The sequence below is a fragment of the Chroicocephalus ridibundus genome, chromosome 1 (assembly GCF_963924245.1).
Source record: "Chroicocephalus ridibundus chromosome 1, bChrRid1.1, whole genome shotgun sequence".
NCBI classification, from domain to species: Eukaryota; Metazoa; Chordata; class Aves; order Charadriiformes; family Laridae; genus Chroicocephalus; species Chroicocephalus ridibundus.
Window position 1 is genome coordinate 219,177,791 of NC_086284.1, and position 15,851 is coordinate 219,193,641.

Consider the following 15,851-nt stretch of genomic DNA (forward strand, 5'->3'; position numbering starts at 1 on the left):
CCCCCCTCCCCCGCCGCCGACCAATCAGTGACTATCTTCTGCGGCCGCGGCCTATGAAACGCGGTCTTCTTGGCAGGTGGGGGAAGGCCGCGGCGGGAGCGCCGTTTGTTGTGACGCCTGCGCGCTGCCGTGGGCGCAGGCTGGAGCAATAGAGCGCCGATAAGAGGGAGGGGGGCTGCACCCAGGGAGGAACGCGGGGCTTCGCCGTGGAGGTGGCAGCGCACCACCACCCCTCCGTGGGGACGAGGGGGCCGTGAGGGAGCTGCGTGGGGTCATGGCCAGCCCCATAGCGGAGTCGGAACGGTCCTGCGCGGCCGCGTTTCCCGCCCCCCCTCCCCGGGTCGTGACGGGGTGAGGGACCAAGATGGCGGCGCCCAGCGCCGGGGAGGCGGGGGGGGGCCGGGGGAGGCCGCCCGCCGTCACCCCCCAGCAGATCCGCGACCTCATCGACGGTGGCATCGCCCCCGAGGGCGCCGGCCCCGACGGGTGAGGCGAAGCGGCGGGGCCCCGCTGGCGCCGGGACTGAGGGGGGCGGGGGGCGGCCCGGCCGTGTGGCCCCGGCGGGGCTGTGGGGGAGAGATTGGGGGACCCTCGAAGTTATTGGGGGGCGGTGGGAGACGACAGGAGTCGTTGTGGAATGTTGGAGAGCTTGGAAGGTGGTCACTGGAAGGTGGGGGGCGCCGGGAGGAGTTGCTGGTGGGACTGAGGGGCACAGGGAGGCGGTACTTGTGGGGCTAGGAGGCACTGGGAGTACTGGTGGGGCTAGGAGGCACTGGGAGTACTGGTGGGGCTAGGAGGCACTGGGAGTACTGGTGGGGCTAGGAGGCACTGGGAGTACTGGTGGGGCTAGGAGGCACTGGGAGTACTGGTGGGGCTAGGAGGCACTGGGAGTACTGGTGGGGCTAGGAGGCACTGGGAGTACTGGTGGGGCTAGGAGGCACTGGGAGTACTGGTGGGGCTAGGAGGCACTGGGAGTACTGGTGGGACTAAGGGGCACAGGGAGGTAGTACTGGTGGGACTAAGGAGCCCTGGGAGGCGGTACTGGTGGGGCTAGGAGGCACTGGGAGTACTGGTGGGACTAAGGAGCCCTGGGAGGCGGTACTGGTGGGGCTAGGAGGCACTGGGAGTACTGGTGGCACTAAGGAGCCCTGGGAGGCGGTACTGGTGGGGCTAGGAGGCACTGGGAGTACTGGTGGCACTAAGGAGCACTGGGAGGCGGTACTGGTGGGGCTAGGAGGCACTGGGAGTACTGGTGGGGCTAAGGGGCACAGGGAGGCGGTACTGGTGGGGCTAGGAGGCACTGGGAGTACTGGTGGGACTAAGGAGCCCTGGGAGGCGGTACTTGTGGGGCTAGGAGGCACTGGGAGTACTGGTGGGACTAAGGGGCACAGGGAGGCGGTACTGGTGGGGCTAGGAGGCACTGGGAGTACTGGTGGCACTAAGGGGTACTGGGAGGCAGTACTGGTGGCACGGGGAGTACTGGTGGTACTAAGAGGCACGGGGAGCCAGTACTGGAGGAACTAGGACATACTGGGAGTGCTGGTAGAACTAAGGAGCACTGGGAGGCAGTACTGATGGCACTGGGAGTACTGGAGGGACTAAAGGGCCCTGTGATGCAGTACTGGAGGGACCAAGGGGCACTGGGAGGCAGTACTTGTGGCGCTGGAAGTACCGGAGGGATTAAGAGGCATGAGGAGGCAGTAGCAGAAACTGAGAGATACTGGGACACTGGGAGGCAGTAGTGGGCAGTGGGAGGCACTGGTGTGCACTGGGAGAGCAGGGGCGGGTAAGTGACCTGTAGAGTTCAGGTGTCCCCACAGCCGGAGTGAGCTGAACTGGCCATGTACTGGGGCTCTGACCTGAAAAGTGTGGGGTTGTACCCCAGGGAACTCACTGAGAGTCACAGGAGCTACTGGTGGGTGTTGGGGAGTCTGGAAGGCACTGGGGATGCTGGGTTGCTGAGTTCTGGGAGTATCTCATTAAAGCCAAGCAGCCGTGGTCACCCTCAGAGGCACAGTTCGCCCTTGACCCAATCACCCCCAAATTTTGGCCCTTGGAGGGGTGTTGAGGAGAGGCCAAAGGGTAGTGCTTGCCATGGGGCTGGCATTCTGGACGCAGGGGCCCATGTCCAAGTCCGTGGATGCCAGGGTTGGGAGTGTCCCCAAGTTCAGAGACATGCTGCAATCGTCAGTCTGCCTTCACCAGGCTCAGAGAACAAGTTCTTGTCTCCTCCTTGTCGCGTCAAATCCCCATCTGCCACTTATGTTGGTCATCGTTTAATGCTCACCTCTTTTTTTGTTGCATTATATTTTTTTAAATTGCTTTATTAGTAAAGTAATTAAAAGTCAAGGCTTAGGAGCTCTGTAGAAAGGGTTCTTGTGAGGGTAAGCCTGAAGGACAAGAGAGTAGAAAGTGGTCTGTGCCTTTTTTTTTATTAGTGAAATCTTTCCAGGACAGTGCAGATGCTTTGCTTGCTGACTTGCTGTTCCTTTTAGGAAGGACACATCCCACTGGTCAGAATCAGCTAATGGATCTTCTCAAATGGATGCTCTCTCCTTGGAGTCTACCAGCAAGGAAGCCTATTTCAGCAGGGTAGAAACATTCACTATATCCTTTCTGATGCTGAGCTTTCAGCCATCCCCCACCCTGCTTTGCTGTCACCCTCTCTGTGGCTTCCCCACAGGCTCCATCTTCTCAGAAGCTTTACTTCTTTTTGGCCAAATAAGCCGTGGCCGAAGCTTTGCCTGGTCAACCCGTAATTTATTGTGTTTTATCCTTAACGCAAGCACCCGCTGAAGTGGGCGGGCAAACCCCATGAGCTCTCTCCCCTGGTTTGTGCCAAGTATGGCTGGATCAACGTGGAGTGTGACATGCTGAAGTGCTCCAGCTGCCAGGCCTTCCTCTGCGTGAGCCTGCAGCTCACATTTGACTTCAACAAGTGTACGTATGCCGGCGTCTGGTGGGTACTGGGGGTGGGCTGTAGGGTTTGCGGGGCGGGGCGTGCCTTGTGTGTGAAAATGACTCCCATAGTCTTGTTGTGGGTGGTGCTGGGTGTTTGGTGTCTCTCAAAATAAAGTTCAAGTTGAATAAATTTCCTTTAGATTGTGAGAAATTGGTAAAACTTCCTGCTTCTGTTGTCAGAAATGGGTTAGAATAGAGGTTCCAGTTGGAAGGGGTCTATGAGGATTGTCTAGTCCAACTGCCTGACAACTTGAGGGCTGTTCGGATGTTAAATCATATTAAAGGCATTGTCCAAATGCCTTTAAACACTGTCAGGCATGGGGCATCAACCATCTCTCTGAGAAGCCTGTTCCAGCGTTTGACCGCCCTCTTGATAAAGAAATATTTCCTGATATCAAGTCTGAACCTCCCCTGATGCAGCTTTGAGCCATTCCCACATGTCCTTTCACAGGATCCCAGGGAGAAGAGCTCAGCACCTCCCTTTCCACTTCCCTTCCTTGGGAAGCTGTAGAGAGCAATGAGGTCACCCCTCAGCCTCCTCGTCTCCAAACTAGACAAACCCAAGGCCCTCGGCTGCTCCTCACAGGACTTGCTTTCCATCACCGTCACCACCCTTGTTGCCCTCCTCTGGACACGTTCACTACCTGAACATCCTTCTTAAAATCTTGTTTCTCAACTTGGTCTGCCACCCTGATCCTACATGAAATCTTTTTCTGATGTGGACTCTTGGTGGCTGCTGGTCACCAAGTCAGTCTGTTCAGGTGGTCACATTGTGTAATTTAATTAATAAACTCCTCCACTGCTCTCTCAACTACTTTGACTACTCCCCCTCTTGTTGGCCTCTGAGCGTCCTGCCCAGGCTCAGCACAGTTTTTTCCCTTGCCCACAGAGCATCAGCCAGTCCCGATGCTGAAAAACGCAGGCAGGGAGCAGTAACAGCTTCTGTCTCTCCCGTGTTGGACAACGTGGGGCTGAGAGTGTGGCAGAAACACCAGCCTCCAATGTGTGCTCAGCCCCACTGCCTGAGTGTCGCTCGTGAGCCGCAGGATAGCCGAGGCATGTGCTTTATTACCTGCCCAGACCTCTACTTTGCTTTATCTGTGTTTGTCCTCTGCAGAAACGTTTATTACCTCACCACAAAAAAGTGTTGCCTCCACTTCTCAATTTTCTTAACTGCAGGTCCCTGCTCTTGTTATCTGGAAGGTAGCAGAGAGCACGGCCCCGGTGTCTGACAAACACAAAGTGGGCCATGTATAATGGGGAGCTGCATGAGCTTTTCCTTCTGGGTCACTCTGAATATTGATGTCTGCTGTTTGTTCAGACTATCTTTTTTAAATAAACCTTGGCCTAATTATTCTGTTGGTAATTGCACTGGTTTAGGAAAATCTAAAATAACCAGAGGTTGGAAGAAGGGCTTGAAAAATAAATTATTTGGTTCTGGAAGGTGTGAATAAGTTAAATATCAAATCTTTTGGGGGGGGAAGCTTGGTTTCTAGACATGGCTGTGATTTGGCTCCTACATCCAGTGTGGAGGGGTCAGGGGAGTTAACTAGGGACTGGCAGCAGCCCAGGAGGTACAACAGGCAAGAGCAGGCAGTTTCTGAGCTGGTGGTTGATTTGAGCTGTGTTTCCACTGCACTGCCATGCAGCGTGGCAGACTCCCCTGCCAGCGCGGTCACCGTGCCTGGGAACAGGAGGGGATTTTAGCTGCAGGAAGGTGGAACCCCTCCGGTGATGCCTGCTGTTGTGGAGATAACCCCTTGAGCCAGCCTGCCGTCATTGCTGCGGGAGCTGCTGCTCTGTGGCTGCCTGCAGGGAGGCTGGAGGTGCAGCAGCTCCTTTTGGTGGGGATGGAGATGAGTCTGAGGTGAGAGCTTCAGGCTCTGCAAGCTACAGCCTCAGGTGGCGTCCATCACCTGAGCCATGCTGAACGGGAGGAGCAGGGAAGCCCTCATAGCCTGCTGCCTTCTTCCCTGGTTTATTTTTCCCAACCATTCCCCAAGGAGGTGGCTCCGCAGGGGAGTAGAAATGAGCTTTGCCTTGCAGATAAGGAGCGCTGCATGGAGCTGAAGAAAGCCTTGTGCACGGCTCATGAGAAGTTCTGCTTCTGGCCGGACAGCCCCTGCCCAGGTTGGTGTCTCAGAGCCTGGCTAGTGCACGTGTCTGGCATTATTCCCTTTTTTCTCCCTTTCTGTCGCTGCTCTTGTCTCCCATTGTAGGAATTGTGGTTTCTCTTCAAGTTCTCAAAGCAGGCAGTGTCGTCACAGTCCCCTTTTTCCCTCATGCGCATGGTAAAACACACAGTGGCAAAGTGGCATCTCTGAACAGCCTCAGCAAATAAACAATTGAGCCATGGCTGGAGCCGCCGGCCAAGCTGTACCCAGCCTCTCTTAACCTTTGTGTGTTTCCAGGGCAGTTAAAATGCTTTTGGGGTTATAACTGGGAGGGGACAGGGGAGACTGGATGACATGGGATGCCCAAAGTTTGACAGATCTCATCTTCAGAGCTGTGCTGCACGGGGAAGGGTGGTTGCAAAGGAAAAAGGCTGTGCTCAGCTTTTCTTTAAAAAGCCACGAGACCTTGGCTGGACTGATCTCCTCTCTTGCCCTGTGGGATAAGGAGGGAGTGGGAAGGCTGGTGGCACAGCTCAGGCCTCCCGCATTTGCTTTCGCCAGATCGCTTTGCCATGTTGCTGGTGGATGAGCCCAGAGCCCTTCTTCAGGATTTCCTGGACCGCTTTCAGAGCCTGTGTCAGCTGGAGCTGCAGCTGCCCTCCCTCAGACCAGAAGACATGAAAAACATGGTGAGTTCAAGTCCCGGGTGACGATGCCAGGCACGCCAGTGCTGTGCAAACTCTGACCAAAACAGTTGCAAGATTCAGGTTGGAGACTTCAGCTTGCCAGGTAGGCAAATCTCAGCCCTGCCTGCGTGTGCAAGTGGTCTGTCATTGCCTTGGCTTTCTCCTCAGGCGTTTCTCCTGTGGTGGTTTTACCTGGTGTTTTTGGAAGCACGTAAAAGGGAGTTTGGAAAGGCTTATCTGCCGTGCAAGCCCCTGACCAATGCAGACTCGGCTGGCTGTCACCATGATGTTACTGGTGGGAAGTGGGCTATAGTGTCCACTTCCCACTTTGTACCTTTTCTGGCACACGAGGTGCTCTCTGGTGCCCAGCGGAAGTGATTTTGGGGTCCTACAGACTCCTTTGGGACCTCTCTCTGGCAGCTCCCTCCCCTGTTCGTTCGCTCCAAGCACTCCATGAGATGCGGCAGCCTGGGGATCGCCCCTCTAATGAGTGGCTGGGATCCCACTGGAGTCAGTCGTTGCTCTAGGTGGGATTGAGAATTTGGGGTGCCAGGTGTGGGCAGAGGCCCATGAAGGTGAGGGAGCTGGAGGAGCATGGTACAGGGGGTGCCTCTTGTGTGAGGAGGCTCAGCAGGCAGGAGGGAAGAGCAGGAACTATGACAGGAGAGGCTGGAGCTTAGCTGCAGCCAGGAGCAAGTATGGGATTGCCTCCTCCCAGGGACCTGGCCAGGCCCTGCTCTTCTCCAGCCAAGTCTGGCTTGTTGGGCACTCACTGGCCGGGAAACAGATGGCTCTCAGCAGCGAGAAGCCGTACGGGAACCGGGGAACTCTTCGTCCATTCAGCAGAAATGGCAGAGGTGTTTTATGGTTGCCACTGTGGACTGGCTGAGCTATGAAACCCACCAGAGCCCCTCGAGAAGAGATGGCATAAAGCCAGTGGAGGTATCACATCTCCACATCTAACTCCCCAGCTGTCCCACTAGCAGTAAGGTCCAACTGACAGCCTCTGGGGACTCTCTTATCTCGCTGTGTTTCAGCGATGGCCCCAGAAGTGCTCGCGGTTTGCCTGAGCACAGACAAATGCAGCCCCTGCTGCCTCTCTGGGATGAGCGGGACAGATGGGGGCTGTTTGGGCTCGTGTTTGCCATGAGCAGTAGAGCTGCAACTTGCTCTGCTGTCCCCACGCGTGCTTGGGGGAGCAAACGGTGCTTAAACAGAGTCCACGCAATGGGAAGGGTCAGACGGGCACAAGGCAGGATGAAGCCATTGCTCTCTGTGGCTTTTGCCTGTTAACCAGAGTAGAGGTGCTGAGGGTGCTAGTTCATGCACCCAGCCGTTTTGGGGAGTGAAAAAGAGATTTTTCTCCACGTAGGACATGGTTTGTGGGTAGTGGCAGTGTATTGTATCAGGCTCCGCCACCTTTTTCTGTCCCACAGTCCCTGACAGAGGAGAAGATCAGTCTGCTCCTCCAGCTGATCGGGGAGGAACTGGAGCACAAAATGGAGGGAGAGAAATCGCCGATGAAGTTTGCCACAGAAATCCTACAAGTGCACGTTCCTGCCTGCATCCTGGCTCTGTGCGGCTGGACTTGCAGGTGGGTAGCGGTGAAGGACTGATACCAAAGTGTCTGCTGCACTTTGTGGTTGCTGATGAAACCTGTCAGAGGCTGGAGGAATGCAGATGTCCCTCCTGTGAAATGTTCAATATCCCCTATTTCACTATTTTATTATTATCTCCAACCATTAAAATTGATAGGCTTCCAGAAATCCCAGTGCAAAGCTACCTAACCTAAAACAGACGTCTCCCTGAGACGGCAAAGGATTTGAAACAACCGAGCTGTTGGTTGCCCCACTTGTTGCTGATTTAGATGTTGAAGTCAATCCCTGAAATGTCATCCTCAGTAACGCTTTCATTGCTCTTCAGGCCTGTGGGAAGGGAGGGAAGGTTCATGACCCGAAGGTTCACACTTCCCAAAGCCTGTGCTGTGAGCAGAACAGCCACGCTGCTTGTCCCCGAGGCAGCTTGCTGGAGGTGAAACAATCTCTTATGGTGCAGGGGCCCCTATGGAAAAGCGCTTATCTCCTATGGAAAAGGGCTTACGGTGGGGAAGAGCGGAACTGCAGCTGTACCTGGGCAGTTCGGGGATTGAGGATGAGGACATTCTCGGCTGATATGCCATAACTGAGTGTGCTCTTGCTTCCTGGGAAGCCAAAATGTAACTGAACCAGTTTAAATCAATGCTATAGATGGGTTTTAACGGACTTGTTTTACTTCTTAGCACACGGGGCTACAAGAACAGTAAATCTGTGCCTCAGCCCAGGGGTACCGGTGTCTTGAAATGTGCTGGCTCAGGTACCTGGGACTGAGACTGTTCCTGTGCTGTGCCAAATACCTGCGTCTGTTCTGAAAGCTGTGATTTTGCGGAAGGGCCCAGGCTCGTCCCTGACCTTTTCCTGTGACTTGGCTCTGTCCCTGCAGTGCTGCGTCTGGCTCCGTGCACCTCTCGGTGATCACCTGCTCCCGCTGCATGAGGAAGGTGGGACTGTGGGGCTTTCACCAGCTGGAGTCTGCGGGGCCGGAGCTGGACTCCTGCGGCCCGAGCAGTGCTCCGCCGACACCCACCGAGCGCTTCCCACTCGTGCCCGTGTCTCCACGCAGGATGCTTACGCGGAGCCAAGACACACTCCCTGCAGGTTCCGAGCAGGTATGGCCCAGCTCAGCCGTCCTGTGAGCTTGGGATGTCTGGGTGATACCGGGGCACACCCGAGTCCTGACTGATGTAACTTGGGTGTCCACCACCTTTTACCTTGAAAGAGGCTCGTTTTGGTGCTGTGTCTCCAGCTGTAGGCAGCACCAACAGAAGTGGGTTGCTCCTGCCTTTGTCCCTGCCCTTTGCAGCTCCCTGTCGTCCCTTCCTTCAGACCTCCTGTTGGAGGGCACAAAAAGGGCCTTTCCAGCCAGCATCTTGGGGCTTGTCTTACTTGAGGTGCTCCAAATCAGGGGCTGCCTTCACTCATGTCCAGCTACACGCATCTGAGATGCTCCTGGTGTGAAGGGAAGGTGGCATGGCTCCAGCCAGGATGGCTGAGAAGGCTTTGATCTCTTGTTTGAGCTGGGCAGGGGCCCCCTGTCCCCATCAGGAGGAGGACATGCTGGTGACCAGGGGAGGTCTGTTAATTCCTTACTCTTTCCCCACTGGCAGCACGAGAAGAGCCCGTCCCCGGCAATCTCTCGCCTGCGGGGTTGGGACTCTCCCATCGCCACGGACCGGAGTGAGTTGGAGGTTGCCAGCCCCACTCTGAGGAGCCGCCCCGTCACCCGCAGCATGGGGCAGGGGGACAACATGGAGGTGCCATCCAGTCCTCTCCGCAGAGCCAAGCGGACACGGCTCTGCTCTTCCAGCAGCTCGGTGAGTGATCCGGGTCCAGGGAGAGCCTGGGTGGGGAGGAGGCAGATCTGGGCAGGGTGGTCCCGATCCAGGGACCAGTGTTGTCACCGTAGCCAGCTCAAGGCTGGCGTTTAGGCACGGAGAGGGTTTTATCATGTCATTTGAGTTTGTTTTTAAACTGTGCTCTCGCTGTCCTCCTTCACTGTCACCTCCTCCCCTACCCAGGACACTTCTTTGAGGAGCTTCTTTGACCCCAGCTCTCAGCATCGTGACTGGTGTCCCTGGGTCAATGCAGTGGAGGGAGGAGAAGTGCTGGAGGATGCCATGACCCAGACGGAGAAGGAGCCTGTGAAGGCAGAGCCAGGCTGGCGAGTGGTACTGAACACACTCCTCGCCACCAGAAAGTGCGACAGAGTGCCGGAGATGGAGCCTGTGGTGAGCCTGCGGGATCCCCAACCCCAAAACCAAGCGTTTAAGCGCTGCTTGCTCCAGCCTTGCCCAGAGCTGAAAGCCTATGGGCAGAATTTGGGGTAGATGGGCTTTGTTCAGGCCGAATGCAAACCCCGCTGGGTGGTAAGGACCAAGCGTGTGCCTGCAGAGTCTCAGCTGCCCCTCTGGCTGTGCTGACGGCCTCTCAGCCGGGTCTCATCTGTTACAACGATGTGTTGTGTGCGGATCTGCTCAAGGGCTGCTATAAATAACAGCCTTTCCCAAGTGGCTCAGCGCTGCCCAAGATCCAGTTTCACTTCATGTCCTGACAGAGAGCTCCCAACCCTCTCTGCGGACATCCTGACCACTGGCTCTTGTGGCTGCCAGCCCCAGGCTGTTGGACTAGTGGGTTTGCTGAGCCGGGGGAGCAGAGCTGAGGCCACGGCCTCCCTCCGTGAGCGGCTGTGGAGCAGCTGGTACCCGCCACTGCCTCCCCAGGCCCCATTATCCACCTGGATTTCTCCTGATGGCTTCCCTTGCTTTGCTTTGGGGGTTGAGCTGCAGGGACCAGCGGAGCAGTCCTGCCTCAGCATTTGGCCTGGGGACTTCGTATGAGTTGTGTCCCCAGCAGGCCGGTCCCTTCTGCCTGTGCCACATCCAGGGAAGTGCCAGCAGGTCCTGTGGGACCAGATGCAAGTCAGAGGTGAGAGCCCCAGCAGGAGCAGCGATGACTGCAGTCCTGTCCTGCTTCTTGCTTGCAGTTGCCTTGCTCTCCCCTCCAGTTCTGGTAAACAGGGCTAACGAAGAGGAGCAAATTGGTGTCTTGTCAGCCAGTTAGGATATTTCAGATGGGTTTTATTGCTACAGTTTCTCTTAGTGTGCTTTGTAGGCAAGTTCGTGGTGGCTGCAGGGCCTTAACCTCCGGTTGTCATTTTCCTCCCCTCTCTTGCAGAGTCTCTCGGTGAAGTCCAGCAAGGTGTTCCGCATTTTCCGGCAGTGGGAGAGCATGAATTCCTCCTGAATGGGCTGCTGCCTCTGGGAACTGCTGCCTGACTGGTGGCATGGGGCATCGCATTGATCTGGCAGAGATCCACTTTGCAGTCGCTCCCGCGGCAGCTCTGTGCCCCGGGGAGGGGATGCCGAGGAGGCTCCACGCCAAACGCAGCCCCCAGCGGCTGCTGGGACCCCACTCCTCCCTGACCGCCTTCCTTGAAGCCCCCTGCCTTCGCAAATTGCTGTTGGAGCCCTTGGCCCCGAGGGCTTCAACAGCCCTGTCTGGAGCCGGGATGTGCTATGGGCGTGCGGGGCAAACGAGGAAACGTGGTCACCTCATGAGGGTGACCATCTTGTCCAGCTGTGACCCGCCACCAGCAGCGCAGGGAAGTGACGCCAGGTGGGAATAAACATTTCACTTTTGTTTTTTTTTCTTACTGCTGGTGCGGTGCTTCTTCCTGAGGTGGGGTGAGCTCTGGACCTAACACACGGCTCCCATATTCCTTGGGATGCTCATCATTGTGGGATCAGTGTCTGGCTGTCTCCCTCGCCTGCTTCCCACTCCTTGTTTCACTGTTTCACCTGCCTGATGTGGGCTCTTTGCCACAGCCTGAGCCCCCATACACGCGGAGATGTCCATGGCCTTGTACCCCAGTGCCTGCCAGCATCTGCCCCAGCAATCAGCTGCCCAAAGCGGATTTAACTGTGGGCTGATAGCTTCCCTGGGGTGATAAATCGCCTGGGACAGAGTACAAGGAGGGCTGGGACGCAGCTAAAACCCTGAAAGAGATGGGTTAGGGCTTCCCATGGCTTGGGGCCACAAGGGTGGGTTAGGGGGAGGGACCAGTCTACGTGGAAGGGGAAGAAGAATCCAAGAAGGGGGGAGATCCTGATCTGTTGTCTCCATCCTCGAGAATGTTGGGGAAAGGGGTTTTAAGGGAGGGTTGAGCCTCCATGGACAGCCCAGGCGCAGCTGGACCTCCTCACCCCGGGCCTGCTGCAGCCACACAGATGTGTGTGAAGGCATGGAAATGTCATTCCCTTTTTTTTTAAGCAAAGGAACCTCCTTTGAAGGAGGATCCCCTGCTTTGGTAGCCCCAGCTCTGGGGCTTTTTCTGCATCTTGTCTTGCCCCATCCCCTTTGGGGCATTTTCTGGCTACTCCGTGCCTGGGAAGGCAGCGTCTGCCTTGGTCGGAGCTGATCCTTGCTCTCCCTGAACCCCGAAGCTTGTGGGTGCACCTGCCCACCCGGGGGCTTTTTCTGAGAGACACCCTTTACCTGTTGGCTTCTTAAGTGAGTGCTGGCAGGAGGACCCCTGGGGAGCAGCAGGGCTTCAGTTTGGGTGGGTCATCTTCCTTTCCTAATTGTGTGGCCTTAACGAAGGGCTGCTTCACCCCATGGCCATGCTGGGCTGGGAGTTGGGGTGGAGATGGGGGGTGTCACCCCCCCACATACACCCTGGGTACCCCCAGAGGGATGAGGATGGGGCATGAAGGAGCCCTTCCCCAGCTGAACCCACAGATCCCCTTGTCCCCAAACACACCACACCCCACCCCACCCCCCCCCAGTTTTCCCATAGCTCTCCCCACAGCTTCCTGTGGGTCCTTGTAGCTCCCCAGGACTCCTCTGTCTCCCCATTACTCCCCCTTTTCCTAAGTTTTCCTGCAGTTTCCCATGAATCCCCCTACTCCCCACATCTCCCCTGTTCCCTATGACACCCCCCATTTCCCCTCCCTGTCTCCACTTTGCCCGTCCCCAGTGCGGTCACGGAACCACCCCACAAGCCGTGGGCTGCACCCAATGTGGGTGGTGGAACAACGTGCCCGTGCCAGGGTGGGCAAGGCCAGCCACCAGCCCTGCAACCCCATTTTCAGAGCTGGAGAGGTTCAGAGGGTCCCCAAATCCCCTGTGCGCCCCACGTACAAGGGTCTGGGTGCTGCGAAAATGGTGTTAAAGCATCCCAAAAGGGACAGGATGCCATCATAACCCACGTTACCCTGAAATTATCACAAGTTACCCTGAAAAATACCCAAAGCTACAGTATTACGCAGATGAAATACAAGGATTTAAAGAAATTAAAAGAAAATCCTGATTTTTTTTTTCCCCCCTCCTGTTCTCCCAGTTGCACTGAGGCTGGGGAAATGGGGGACCCTCTATCCTGAATTCTCCAGCTGCACTGCTCAAATATGGAATCACAGGATGGTTTGGGTTGGAAAGGACCTTAAAGATAATCCAGTTCCAACTCCCCTGCCATGGGCAGGGACACCTCCCACTGGATTACGTTGCTCCATGTAGCCTGGCCTTGACCACCTCTGGGGGGGTATAAATATATAATATTTAAATATATAAATATAACCCTCTTCTCCTTTGCTGGGGGGTGATCTGACCCTCATCTCCTGTTCCTGCTGGACTTGGGGCTGGAGGGGCACCTTGGGGCATTAAATGGAGGAAATCAGCCCCCCTGCACACACTTGTGGCATGAAGTTACCCCTTTTCTCCACCTTTTTGGGCTTCCCTGGCTGTGTTTCCTCCCTGTGCAGGGAGGAAGCGATGGGGCAAATTTTTGGGGTGATGCTGGGGTCAGGAATGCGGGATGTCCTCCCCGGGCGTGGAGATGCCACGCCAGAGCCCCTCTGGCTTGAGAGACACTCAATTAAGCGCCATCGTCACGCGTCCCGCTGTCACCTCCGGGTCCCTCCCCCATCCAGTTTGGGTAAACTGAGGCACCGGGAAATGCTTTGCTGGTGCGTTGCACCGGAAAGGCGGTGCGGTGACTCGTGCTGCGAGGCTTGGCCATCAGCCATGTGCCTGCTTTGTGATCTAGGGAGGAGGGGGGACGTTTGGGTTCAATGGTGGCTTCCCCCAAGTTGACACCGGCGTCCTGCGGGGTGGGGACACCTGCGCTGGGTCCCCCGGGCCCCGGCACGGTCTCGAACCCGCGTCCCCTCCAACACTTCCCCCACCGCCACCGCACTACAGTTCCCAGCGTGCCGCGGGGCAGGCGGGGCCGACGCGGCGTTCCCGGCGCGACCAATCGCGACGCTGCGGGGCGGTGAGGTCACAGCGGGTGACGTCAGGGGTCCAGAGAGAGGCTCCGGCAGAGGCGACGACCGGAGCGGGGCTCGCGGCTGAGGGAGCGCGAGGCGGCGCGGGGGGGGGGGCCCGGGCGGCGACACCGGCGGCACCACAGGAGGAGGGCGGCGGCGGCGACAGCGGCGACAGCGGCGGCGAGTGGGGGGGGGGTCCCAGCGGCTCGGAGCCCGGCGCCCCCCCGCTCCCCTCGGTGCCGGGCGTCCCCGGTCGGCGGCGGCGGCGGCGCTGACAGCCCGCCCGGAGCACCGGGGGCGGCCGCGGCCACCATGTCCTCCCCCAGCCCGGGCAAGAGGCGGATGGACACCGACGTGGTCAAGCTGTATCCTTCCCGCACCCCCCCCGGAATCCAGCTCCCCCCCCCACCCTCCGCTGGCAGCCCCCGGGGGGGCGAGCCCGCCTCCTCGGCCGGGCCTGCAGCGGGGGGGGGTGGGCGGGGGGCATCGGGGACCCCCCGCTCCGATGTCGCCCCCTCCGGGTGGCGGCAGCGCGCCTTTCTGAGGCCAGGCCTAGGCCTTTCCCCAGAACTGGGGGTTGGGCCTGCCCCCCCCCCCCGCCGTGGGGTGAGGGGCCCCCCCCTTACCGGGGGGGAGGCCTAACCTCACCCTTCCCCTGGCTCTTCCCTTGTTTTGAGGGGGCTTATCCCCCTCCGTGGCTTGACAGCCACCAGCTGGGGTGCCCAGGGGGGTGTCCCTGCAGGTGTCCCTCCCCCCTTGGTGATCCCCCCCACCCCAGCTTAGGTGTCCTGCACCCTCCCCCCCGCCTGCCCTGGCCTGCGGCCCAGCCGCCGGGGGAGGGTGAGGAAGGGGAGAACAGCTCCAGCAGCCACAGCCCAAAGAAAGGCTTTTGTGGTGTTTATTATTATTTACTCCCCCGATTTCAACCTGTGGTTCACGAAGCTTCTGGTGCTGGCTTAGGGATTTAATTGGGGGGGGGGGATTGAGGGGACCCCCACGGGGACTGGCTCGCAGCAGACCCCTGGCTGGGTGACAGGGGGGTGGGCAAAGGGCTCTGGGGCCCACAGCCCATCTCGCAAGAGGTCCCGTTTATGTAACGCTCCAGGTTAGGTTAGGCTTTATTATTTTTATTTCCCCCCCCCTCCTTCCGTGATAGATCTGTTTATATTTTTGCTCCTTGTTTTTATTCTTGTCCCTTTACAGGGTGGCGAATCCTTTTTCTCTCTGTCTGGAGTGTGGGTGGCATTGAAAAATATCATTGGGAATTTGGTTCTGGGATTGTTTTATTAATAGTTTTTGTTTACAAGGTGGCGGTGTGTGCTGAGAAGGGGTAGAAATGACAAGAGTGGCTGAAATGTTTTTCAGCTCTGTTGACTGACCTCCCTCAGCAGGACTTGGGTCTGGTGGCTCTAACTTGGCGGTGTCAGGGGGTCGGGAAATGGGTCTGATTTAGTTTCCAAAGAGAGATAAACAAACTTACTTGGATTTTGTGTTTTTTTGGAGGGGGGGGGAGGGAGGAGCGACACCAGCTCCTGTTTGTGGCGTGAGGTTGGCTTATCGAAGGAAACTTCTGTTTGACGTTCAGCCTGTGCGTTTCTCTCTACAAAGCTGCTCTTCGTATATTTTTTTGCCTTGTTTTTAAGCAAATAGGAAATGACTACCGATCGTGCATGAATCGGAGCTATTTTTATCACGGGGTTTAAAGTTACACACATGTCATACTCTGCCGAACGCCAATTGCGATTGATGCTTAATCGCACCAGGAGGAGGGTTGGGAATTCCAGCTGTTTGTGTGTAGGGAAATAAAATCTTCCTTAGGGATAGTCTGGAAAGAGGTCTGGGCCGGAGAGGGGCCGAGGCCCAACCTGATCCGCTGCTGCTCTCCTTTCCCCTCCCCCTCTCTTTTTTTTTTTTTTTCCCCCTTTTTGTTCAATTTGTAGCCGGCATCTCCAGCGATCGCAGCATTTTAGGAGACAAAGAGCAGGTTTTTCTGAAGTGGCTTCTCTCGCTCTCTGTTTCTAGCAGCAGCTGGGGCCGTGTGGTGGTAGGTAGAAAGCCCCGAATATCTGGCATTCCTCCCGACATTGGGTAGTTTCCGCTCTGCTCTCTTTCTCCCCCCGTTGACAAAAGAAACCCAAGGCTTTTCCAAAAGCGAAGCTCTTGTTATTGTCAGCGCAGCCTTCACGGTGTTTTGAGGGGTGAGGGTTAGAGCGGTCGGTCTCCTGCGGACAA

The 15,851-nt window shown here is 57.0% G+C and overlaps 2 protein-coding genes across 2 annotated transcripts in view; both read left to right on the forward strand.

Moving 5' to 3' along the window:
- The first annotated feature begins 97 nt into the window (after positions 1–97).
- ZC3HC1 (zinc finger C3HC-type containing 1) lies at positions 98–11,265 on the forward strand. The gene is made up of 10 exons (XM_063323757.1): positions 98–486; positions 2,496–2,607; positions 2,790–2,940; positions 5,008–5,091; positions 5,637–5,764; positions 7,198–7,355; positions 8,240–8,465; positions 8,964–9,170; positions 9,375–9,584; positions 10,531–11,265. The coding sequence occupies exons 1-10, from the start codon at positions 365–367 to the stop codon at positions 10,597–10,599; spliced, it is 1,467 nt and encodes a 488-aa protein (XP_063179827.1). The 5' UTR covers positions 98–364; the 3' UTR covers positions 10,600–11,265.
- Positions 11,266–13,653: 2,388 nt separating this feature from the next.
- UBE2H (ubiquitin conjugating enzyme E2 H) overlaps positions 13,654–15,851 on the forward strand; it is a 52,970-nt gene continuing 50,772 nt past the window's right edge. Inside the window, exon 1 of the mRNA XM_063323758.1 lies at positions 13,654–13,984. Coding sequence (XP_063179828.1) covers positions 13,932–13,984 — 53 coding nt within the window. The 5' untranslated portion in view covers positions 13,654–13,931. The remainder of the gene's footprint in view (positions 13,985–15,851) is intronic.

Excerpts from the sequence above, each read along its gene's own strand:
- ZC3HC1 (XM_063323757.1), top strand. The coding sequence starts at position 365 with ATGGCGGCGCCCAGCGCCGGGGAGGCGGGGGGGGGCCGGGGGAGGCCG. Across the intron at positions 7,356-8,239 it reads CTGTGCGGCTGGACTTGCAG|TGCTGCGTCTGGCTCCGTGC; the intron begins GTGGGTAGCGGT and ends CTGTCCCTGCAG. Across the intron at positions 9,585-10,530 it reads TGCCGGAGATGGAGCCTGTG|AGTCTCTCGGTGAAGTCCAG; the intron begins GTGAGCCTGCGG and ends CCTCTCTTGCAG.